Here is a 10699-nt window from a genome sequence, read left to right as displayed (position 1 = left end):
TAGGAAAGGGCCTGGGGCCACCACTGCCCAGTGCTGGCAGGCAGGGCAAGTGGTGGTACTCCACATGTGCCCAGCCTGGCCTTCAGGCTGCTGTCTAGGCCCAACTTGGGGCAGTGGGCAGTGTCTGGTGTCACAGCAGTGACTCGCTGTGTGCCTTGGCTGTCCAGGAAAACCCTTTCCGTTCTCCAGATCCGCGGTTTTGCCAGCCCCTCCTTTCCAGGCTGGGGACAGTGAGGTACACACGTCTGGCTGAACGTGTATTAGCTGCAGAGCTGGGGTGCAGTGGGGAGGGATAGGCGGCAGGGTGGGTACTGGGTGGGTAGAAGCCCTCCTCAGGCAGGCCTCCTGCAGCCACAGTACCAGCTCCTACTGGACCAGCTTGAAGGACTCTCCGGTCATCATGGCCACAAACTCTGGGAGGGGAGCAGAGGGACAGGTCAGCAGCCCAGCTTGGGCAGACCATGGGCTCCCAGAGCCTGTGCCCCGCTTGCCCTCAGAGCCAATGGTCCCATCCCCATCTTCGTCAGCACCTCGTTGGGAGCTCACCTGCATGCATGAGCACATACCTGCAGCCCCGGAACAGAGAGACACCTGGCTCAGCCCTGGTGCCCCTCAAAGATGGGAAAGTCTCTCCTGAACCTCCCCATGCTCAGAGGGGACTGGTACACCGACAGCCCTCCAACCCTGCCTGGACCCCTTGGCCCTCCCCCTCTGGAGTGCCCCTGACTCCCAGCCCCCACCCTGCCCTACTTGAGTGTGTCCCAGTTGATGGAGCCCTTGCCCTCCTTGTCGAAGACACAGAAAGTCACCCTTCTGGTTCAGGGCCTTCTCCCAGTAAGGCCCCACCAGGGCCAGGAAGCTGTCACAGTTGAAGAACCCTTTGACTGCAGGAGCAAGTGGCAGGCAGGGCTGCGTGAGGGGCCCAAGTACAGCACCCAGTGCTGCTGCTGCCCGCCAGCCTGCTGCCTCTGTCCCCGTCCTGGGCCATGGAGGCCAGCTTGCTTTTGGCGGAGTTGACGCCCAGCAGGCTCATGAGCCACTCCAGCTCGCCTGTCTTCACCCCCAGTTGTCCTCTTCGAACATCTCGAAGACCCCCTTGTACTCCTTGATTCGCTTGGCCATCAGGCACTCCGTCCGCAGGGTAGTGCATGCAGCTCCACTTCACCAGGGACCGCTCGGCCCCTCAGCCCAGGGAGGTGGGAGGCCCCAGGGCACACAGCACAGACCCCCCTCCCCACCCATCCTCACGGCAACCCTTCAGGGTTAAAAGCAGGCCCCAGCCCAGAGCAGGTTCTAGACTGGTGGCACCGTGATGGTCTGTGGGCAGGCAGGACCCTGCCAGGCAGCTTTAAGGGGAAGGGCATACGAGGAGGGGGCCAGGTATGGTCCCCCAGAGATGCCAGGGGCCCAGGAGCCAGGGCACACACCAGGCATCTGAGGGAGCAGTGGGGGCTTCAGTCCCCGGGCCTGAGGCCATGGACACCTGGTGAGCCCAGGTGAGGAACACCATGGACTAACGTGGGGAGGAGTGTGGCCTGGGCCAGGCTGCAGGCTCCAAAGACCACATGCAGAAAAGGCGTGGGGACAGCCTCGGGGCACCCCAGGAGGGTAGTCCAGCACCTGGCCCCCAGAGTGAGGGTGGAGGGGGGGCCGCGGGTCTCAGCCTTGGCTCGCCTTCTGCACTCTCCCAGCTGCCCTGACCTGCTTCCTCAGTTTCCCAGAGAGGCACCCACATTTGAGGCTTGGCCCCATCCCACCCCTGTGCTGGAGGCCCCGCCTGGACTTCTGTCCCTGGCGCACATCCCCCAGCTGCCTGCCACCCAGCCAGTCCCCTGGCACCCTGCAGAGCACCAGGCAACCTTCTGTGTCCACGGCTGGCTGAGAGGCCCTGCAGCATGGCACTGGCAGCTGCTCTGCACATGGCATGAGGGCCAGTGGTGGCAGCTGTCTTTGAGCTGGGCTTGGTGGCCTGGGGTCCCCAGGGTCTGGTTCCAAGAGCCTTGTATGGTTGCGGGATCCTGTGGCCCTATTTTGGAACAGGCTTGGTCCTTCCCCACGAGGCCCCTTTCTGGCCTTCCTCAGGCTAAGCAAACTGCCAACCTGAAGGTCATTGGACCCTGAGTCCCAAGCCAAGGCCCCCATCCCAGCCTCAGCCCTCCCAGAGCCAAAGCCAGGGTGGACATCACAGGCTGAAGGGGTGGACTGGTGGCCCAGGGGAGGCCCAGAGCCCTGGCACATGCTGGTTACCCACCACAGCACCTGCCTCCAAAGCCTCTCCCCTACGGGGCCACCCTCCCGTCTGCTCTGGGACCCTCACTCAGGCTGCCATCACTTATTTGTGAGGGTCCCTGTGAATGCTGTGGCCTCATGACCCCTTGCGTGCCTGTGGGCCCAGTGCTTCGAGGCCACTCTCTAAAGACAGGATGAATGGGTGAATGCATTTGGGACCCCATCTGACCACCCTGTGCAGATGGGACTCACTGTCACAGGGAGGAAATGACTCGGCCAGGGGTGAGCAGGGCAGGACAGACAGGGCCACGAGGAGGCCAGGCCAGGTTTCCTCTGTGCAGTCAGAGGCTATTCTGGGGCTTCTCGGGGGAATCTGACCTCTCAGAACAACAAAGCTGGCTCCCAGGGGAGCTGCGTGGCCAGGCTATTGAGTGACAAGATGCCACAGCAGCCATGTGTGCTCGGGCCTCAGACACTGGCACGCACCCCCACCCCCACCCCGTGCTCCCAACACCTCAGCCCAGGGCCTCCTTGCTCCCATGCAGGCAGCGAACACAAGGGCCACTTGCCTGGCCTCAGTGGTGGGTGCTACAGCCCAGGGCCTCCTGGGCTGAGGGGCTCCCTCCCAGGGATAGTCACGGACAGGCCCCAACTAGTTCCCCTCAATCCTGTGCATGGCCCCCAAAGCCACACACACCGGCCCCGGCCCCGGCCCCGTGATGCCTGGCCAGTCTGAGCAGGGGAGGTGTGCCGCGCCCCCAGGCCAGCCTGTCCCTAGGCTGCCAGACTGCCCGAGGCCTTGTGCTGAGAACGCAGAATTTGTGCCCCCGGGGCCAGACGGAGCTAGCAGACGCCAGGCCAGCGGGTTGAGTGCGGCCGGAGAAGCCAGCTCCGGGTTGGAGGTGCTCCCCTCCCTGAGTCCTGGGGGGTCTCCAGCACTGGCTTCCAGCTTTGCAATGGGGCTCAGGGCTCCCCACCCGCTCTCCTTTGAAATCGCAAACGGGAGCAGGAACGGGAAGGAGACCTTCTCCAACGAGCCAGTCGCATCTCTAAGCCCAAAGTGCGGCATGTGACCAGAGAGCCTGGGCAGGCCTGGAGCCTGGAGAGGGGCCTGGGGCTGATTTCACGCCACCCCAGCTAGGTGGTGGCGCCCAGGCTTTTGCTCAGATGCTGGTCTGGATATGGCTGTGAAGGGTTTTTTTTTCATGTATTTACTGATTACAGTGGTAAAATTAGCATAAAATATTACTCAGAGGAGGGAATTAACATTTATCTGTTAGGTACCACAGTCTTTTTTATTTGTGGTAAAACACAAAATTTGCCGTTTTGACCATTTTTAAGGGTGCCATCTGGTAGCATTCGCTGTGTGCATCTCATTGAGCAGCCCCCTCCAGAACTGCCGTCCTCCCAAACTGAACCTCTGTCCCCATTAAACACCCCCCTTCCCTAGCCGCTGCCCTTCTCTCTGTTGCTACGGATGTGACCCCTTTGGGGACCTCGTAGTAAGTGGAATCAGTGTTTGTCCTCTTGTGCCTAGTTTATTTCTCAGGTCCATCCACACCATAGCAGGTGGCAGAATGTCCTTCCTTTTAAAGGCTGAATAATATTTCATTGGATAGATATTCCACATTTGGCTCATCCATCATCTGTCCATGACACTCAGGTTGCTTTCACTTCCTGGCTGTTGTGAGTAACGCTGCTGTGGGCGTGGGAGTCCATGAAGGTGGTTTTTAGGTGTGATTAACATTTAAATCAGTAGACTGTAGAGTGGATTGTCCCCATAATGCGGGTGGGTCTCACTCCACCAGTTGAAGGCATTAAGAGAAAAGCCTGAGGTCCCCAGGAAGAGCGAGTTCCCCAAGCCACCACCGGGTTCCAGCTGCGGTGCCACCGCCTCCAGGGCCGCCATCACCCAAACGCGGGAGGCGGCAGTTCCCTAAAGCAGACCAACCCCCTCCCCTCACCCCCTCCCTCTGCCTCGCCTCTCGCCGTTCCTCTGTAGGGCCCTGGGTCACCCACCACACCGCGGGGCACACTCACCTGGCCATGACGGCGTGTGCCCCAAAGAAGGCCGCTGAGCTCGCAGACTGAGAATCCAGGCAGGGTGCCCCCACCCCTCCCTACCAGTGCCAGGCTCTCACAGGTGCCCCCCCCTAGTGACCCCTTCCTGGGGAACAGAGGAGACCCACAGTGCCCCTGGGGTCCCCAGTGAGAAGATGCCATGAGGTCCCCTCTCTAGGGTGGCCTTGAGTGCAGACCCGACCTGTCTGGCCGCTGTGGCCCCCAGTGGGACCTCTGAAGGGTCACTCCAGTCCCCGTGGCTGGCCTGACTTCCTGCAGCCCCTGGGGCTTCTCCTCTGCGCGCCCTGCCCCCCACCCCCGTCTCAGGGGTGACTCCATGCACATCTCCCCAGACTCCACCATAGGGCAGCTTCCATAGGACCCAGGCCTCACCAGGAAGGGGCATTGACGATGGGCCCCTGGCTGCCCGGCTGCAACAAGGAGCCCTCCAGTGGCTCGTCTGCCAGGAGGGCCTCCATGCTGGCCCGGGTAGGTGGGGCCAGAGAGGCCAGGTGGCTGCTGCCCTGGGCGTGATGCGCTCCTTCCTGATGCCAAGATGGAGGCAGGGCCAGAAGTGGGCACTTGAGGCCAGGGGTGAGCAGTGAGTGTGGGTGTTGGGGTGACGGCGTGCCCAGCCTGGGCCTTGGTCTCTACAGGACTGCCCCAACCCTGCACCCAGGGCAGAGAATGAGCAGGGATATCTGGGTGGTGCCACACCCTGCGGTTTTGACGACCAGACTCCTCTATACCTTCTGCAAGCTTTGCTCACCTCTCCTGTGAAGAGGCCCTGCGCCTCCCACAGGGAACAGGTGTGGAGGCCTCGCCCCCACTCCAGGCAATATTTGTACCCCCCAGGACCCACAGTCTTCCCTGGTGGCCACTAGCCGACAGGCAGCATCATAGTGCACTGGAGACGAGGTGGGGCCCACCCGTGGGAGCTGGGAGAGCACAGCAGCCCAGAGGCTCTGTGGAGGGGCTGGAGCAGGAGCCGGAGGCAGGGCCCCCCCCACAGGGCCGCCGCTCTGAGGCTCCCCGGCCAGCGTGGGGCAGCGCCCACAGCCAGGCGCACAGCCCATAGGCGACAGCCCTGCACCTGTGACGGTCTCCCACGTCCCCAGTGGACTGAGGGCTGTCACCCTGTGCCACTGCCTGCTGTCTCAAGTCCTGTCTTGAGTCTTTGTCTGGGGGTCTGCTTGGGGCAGGGGGAGCTCAGTCTGAACAAGCAGTGTAAAGACAAAGAAGCCCAAATCGTGGACTGCCCCCCATGGGAGATGGCAGGCGTGCAAGTGTAAGACCCCACCCAGTACCATTCAGGACACGGCCAGAGCCAGCAAGCGAGACTAAAATGTGATGTGAAATTTCTAAGGAAACCACTAAAATAATAGAAATAGATATAATTTCCACATCTGTGGAGGAAAAAAGAATAAAGAAAATGTAATGAGCCTAATAAATACAGAAAAGGAGACAAAGCATGTGTAAGCAGAAGGTAATAACATCAAAGCAAACCCAGCCACCTGACGGGGGGCCAGAGCTGGAAAGTGTGAGCAACAAAATAAATCAAGTAGGGCTGGAACATGACCAAAGTATGAAATAAATGTTCATCATACATGAAAGCACGCCATCAACAGAGTGCAAAGGTGACCCACAGGATGGAAAAAAATATTTGCAAATCATATAACTAATAAGGGATTAATATCCACAATATGTAAAGAATTCCTGTAACTCAACAACATCAAAGATAACCCGATTAAAAAATGGACAAAGAACTTAGACAAAGAAGACACACATGGCCAATAAACACATGACAAGATGCCCGGTATTATTAATTAGGAAAATTCAACCAAACCACAATGAGATATCATCACCTACCCACTAAGACAGCTGCTGTGAAGAAACAGCAGGGAGTGTTAGGGAGCATGTGGAGAGCTTGGAGCCACTGTGCGCTGCCGGTAGGAATGCAAAGCGGTTCGGCTCCTGTGGAAGACAGCATGACGGTCCTCAAAAAAGTAGGCATGGAGTTACCATAGGATCCAGCAGTTCCAATTCTGGGTATGTAGCCGAAAGAAGTGAAAGCAGGGACCCAAACATACGTGTAGGCCCATGTTTGTAACAGTGTTACAATAGTAAAAGCTATACAACAACTCAAAAGTCCATTGATGGACTGATAGATAAACAAATGGTACATACATATGTGATAGTTAATATGCATCAGCTTGACTGGGCTCAGGGCACCCAGATCCCAGATGGCTGGTAAAACATTCCTGGGTGTGTCTGTGAGGCGGTCCCCAGAAGAGACTGGCATTTGGATCTGTAGGCTGAGTGGAGAAGGCCACCCTCACCAACGGGAGTGAGTGTCCTGCAATTGGGGCCAACAGCAGCAAACAGAGGAAGCGCAGGTTTGTTCTCCACCTGAGCTGGGACGTCCATCCTGTCCTGCCCTCGGACTCAGGGCTCCCACCTCTCAGGCCTTCAGACTCAGGCTGAGCCACACCGCCTGGACCTCCAGCTTGCAGACAGCAGACCGTGGGACTTCTCAGCCTCCACAACCACGTGCCCATGAGTCAGCTGCTACAATCTCATTGTGTGTGTGTGTGGTTCTGGTTGTTTCTCTGCGGAACCCTAATACAATATACAATGGAATATATTATCCAGCCCTAAAAAGGAAGGAAATTTTGTCACATGCTACAACATGGATGAAACTTGCAGTAAGTATGCTAACTGAAAGAAGCCAGTCACAAAAGAACCAATCCTGCGTGATTCCTCAGGTACCAGAATTGTCGAATCCATAGAGACAAAGCAGAAGATGGGCTGGTGGCCGGGGAGGGTGGACAGGGAGTTGCTGTTTCATGGGGTCAAGGTGCAGTTTGGGAAGATGAGAACATTCTGGAGGTGGGTGGTGAGGACAGTTGCACAGCTGTGTGAATGTACTTAATGCCACGTAACTGTACACTTGAAATCGTTAAAATGGTAGATTTTATGTTAGATTTATTTTACCACCACAAAAAATAAATACCCATGAGTCTAGATTGATATATGTGACTGAATCAATAAATAAATGGGGAGAAGAGTCAAATCTCCCATACAGAAGAATTCCACATAACTTATATAGATATTTGACCCTCAAAGTGGGGAGCACCACCCCCGTGCCTTCACTGTGGGCCCCAAATAGTAACATCCTTCTAAAAAGCAGAATGTGGAAAAGGGGGAAGAAAGAGCACTGAGCTGGGGGGGGGGTCAAGGCCGACATCCCCGCGATGAGTCACAGCGACAGCGGAGGCCCCTGTGATGGGAAGGACGCTGCACCTCTGGGGTCCTCCCCCAAACCCACAACCGCAGTCTGACCATGAGAAAAACACCAGAGCTGGAAAGCTCCACAATGCACACACCTGAACAGCACCCCTCAAAGCTGCCAGGGCGGAACAAACGGGGGACAGCAGAGAAACCGCCACAGCAGCGACCGCCAGCAACGCGGGGTCCTGGTATAGAAACGGCACGTTAGTGAAAAACTGAGGGGATCTGAATGGGCTTTACCTAGTAATGTGTGTCAATATCGGTTGTTAATAGTGACAAACATCGCGCTAATTTAAAATGCTCATAGAGGAAACCGAGGGTGGAGCGCATGGGAAGCCTCTGCACTCTCGATTTTCCTGTAAACCTACCACTACTGTAAAAGTAACGCTTGTTTTTAGAAAAGAAACCCAAATACACCGATAATCAAACGAATACCCTTTCAAACAGCCGCCACTTCAGTGGGAGGTTGTCAGACTGAATGAAAACAAAGTCCAGAGGCTTATAATAGTGAAACTCCCCGCCAGAGGACACGAATGTCCACTTACTGAGGCCCCTTTCAATGGCCAGGAATAGAGTACTTTCATGCAGTTCGCGTAAGTCTGCAGTTATTCTTGGACAAGCACACGCCCCGCCCCCAGCACACGCCCCGCCCCCAGCACACGCCCCGCCCCACCAGGAAGCGGCTCGAAGGGCAGCAGGCGGCGCTCGCGGGCGGCCGGACGGGGACGCGGCCCAGCGTCTGGGGTCGAAGCCGGACGGAGTCGCGCCTAGGCCGCTGTCCCTCCCCGGGAGCCTCCGCGGGGTCCCGCGAGGACACCATAGACCTGGGCGCCCCTTCCGTTCCCCCGGGGGGCGCGAGTAGGGCGGGGCGCCGGCTGCGGGAGGGAGGCGCCCGCCGAGAAGCGCCCCGTCCGCAACAGGCCCCGACGCCCTCGGCTGTGTGGCTGGTGCCCCTGCTCCCCCGGGGCTCGGACCGCGGTGCCCTGGGGGTTCCTGCTCCTCAGTCTGGCTTGAAAGTGACAACAGCAGGGCTATTTTAGTTCAAAAGCCAAAGCGGGTTTTAACCGCCTCAAGAGCCTCTTCACACCCCCGACAGCCCCCCTGGTTCAAGGGGGCCCCGTGGGCCAGGTGCCCCAGGCTCCGTCCTGCTCAGAGGGGAGACTGAGGCTGGAGGGGGTGAAGCCCCTTCCCAAGGGGGCTGGCCTCGTGGGTGGCACCCCAGCTGGGAGGGTGCGGGTCCGGGATGGCAGGGCCCTGGCTTCAGGGGTACCACACGGGGTACCCAATCAGAACTGACCCACGGCCCCTCACCCTGCACCCTCTCGGGGGTTTTCCTACCCATACGCTCTCTCAGAAGTCTGGGCACCTCAGTGTCCTCCTAAGGCCTGACCCTGAGGCCACCAGGGCTGCTGGAGGGGCAGGACAGACAAGCCCTTAGGCGTCTGATCCAGCAGGTTGAGCCACCTCCTGCCCAGGGGACCCCAGGGCAGGCCTGGGTACCAGTCCTGGGCAGATGCTGTGGGGAATGCAGCAGGGCCCAGACAGACGTCACAGTGAGAGCCCCAGGGCCCCTGGCTCCAGGCAGCAGCCCCATGGGCCTGGCTGCACCTGCGGATTTCCAAAACACCCACTCCTGCAAGCTGGGCCTCCCCAGGAGGGGCAGCCCGGGGACCTGCCGGTGCTCCTGGCTCCAGTGGCACCCTTGCTGCTTGGGGTCCCAGCCACTAACTCCTCCTCCACCACCTCCGGCCCCACTCCAGGGCACCTCGGAGACCAGTGCCCTCTAACCCCACCCTGCTGCAGGCAGACTGGCCCCAGGCCCCCCTGCTTCCACTGCCCCCTCCAGGCCCTTCTTGCATCACCTCCCTAGTGGCACGTGGGCTGGGCCTCAGGGGCAAGATTTGTGACAAACAGCCGGCAGGCCCCACAGGCCCTCTCCAGAGATCAGGCAGGCTGTGCCTTCAGGTGGAGGTCCTGCTGCTGAGCAGCAAGACTGAGACTCAAGGGGGCTGGGGGTTGAGGGTGCTGCTGGGAGACCTGCAGAAGGGTGATTGCCAACCCCCCACCCCTGCCCAGGGTGTGCGCAGTGCTGCTGGGACAGAGTGTCAGTACCCGCCGGACGTAGAGCAGAGCCTGGTAGCCAAGGGTAGGCGGGGGTGGGAGAGCCAGGGGACCCAGTGGCCACCCCCTTGCTGTCCTTGCTGGCCCAGCCCACACCCTGGTGCCCAGCACCACTTCAGAAGGCAGCTCGGGGCTCTGGGTGCTGGAGCTGCCCGGGGCCCTAGTAGAAGGCCTACTCGAGAGTCCCAGGGCAGCTCCATTGGCCTGCAGGCTGGACTCAAGTGTGCGCAAGCAGGCGGCTGGCCCAAGACAGTAGGGGCAGGCCGACTGCCTCAGCCCCCAGGGCGGCAGGGGAATGAGGACAGCCGGGGGAGGACCGCGTCCCATCTCAGGTCGAACACTGTCCCTAGGTGCTGAACTGGAGTAAGGGGGCCAAGCAGGGCAGGTGCAGGGCCCTCTGGGAGCAAGACCCCCACCTGCTGTGGCTGCCAGCAGCTCCCCAGGGGCACCTTATTTCAGCACCTGCTGCAGTTCCACCCTAGGCGAGGAGGGGTCTCTGTTCCACAAACAGCCAAAAGCAGTAAATAAAACTCTGCTGCCCAGAAGTGGAAGTGGTGTGGAGGTGGGGCAGGGTGCCCTGGTGGAGCTCACGGGGAGGGGCCCTAGAGTGGTAGCAGGGTGACAGGAAGGGCCCGCCCATCCGGCTCTTCCTTCTGAAGTGCCCCCAGGCCCAGCATTCAAGGCCTCCATGAAGCTGGCTCCCCTCGCCCAGCCCTGTCCTGCCTCCTGGCTGTGTCCACACACGCCCGCCACCAGGACCAGTTCCGGGACCCTGCAGCTCCTTGGGGCCCTGCCTGGGACCCCGCCTCATGCTGCCCTGGCCACAGGACCCTTTTGTCTGCAAATTCCTGCCTCTCCCTGGGGTTCTCCTTCTGCAAACCCCTCACCACTCTCCCCTTGGGGGATATTGGCAGCGATAGGATATTCTTGGCTACACACCCTCCCCCGCGGCCTCTCACTGGCCTGTGGCCTTCCACGCCCCCTGCCTGCCTGCTTC

The 10699-nt window shown here is 59.5% G+C and overlaps 1 protein-coding gene across 1 annotated transcript; it reads right to left on the bottom strand.

Annotated features, from left to right (window-relative positions):
- Positions 1 to 107: 107 nt before the first annotated feature.
- On the bottom strand, positions 108 to 5366 carry CALML6 (calmodulin like 6). Its single transcript, XM_073236220.1, is given in 8 exon segments — positions 108 to 541; positions 543 to 566; positions 751 to 813; positions 815 to 884; positions 964 to 1065; positions 1068 to 1159; positions 4684 to 4835; positions 5139 to 5366. Coding segments are annotated over 8 exon segments (906 nt in total). The 3' UTR covers positions 108 to 366.
- Positions 5367 to 10699: the final 5333 nt, after the last annotated feature.

Source organism: Manis javanica, chromosome 4 (assembly GCF_040802235.1).
Source record: "Manis javanica isolate MJ-LG chromosome 4, MJ_LKY, whole genome shotgun sequence".
Lineage (NCBI taxonomy): Eukaryota > Metazoa > Chordata > Mammalia > Pholidota > Manidae > Manis > Manis javanica.
The sequence above is the reverse complement of the archived record's forward strand: the minus strand, read 5'-3'. Positions and strand labels throughout refer to the sequence as shown.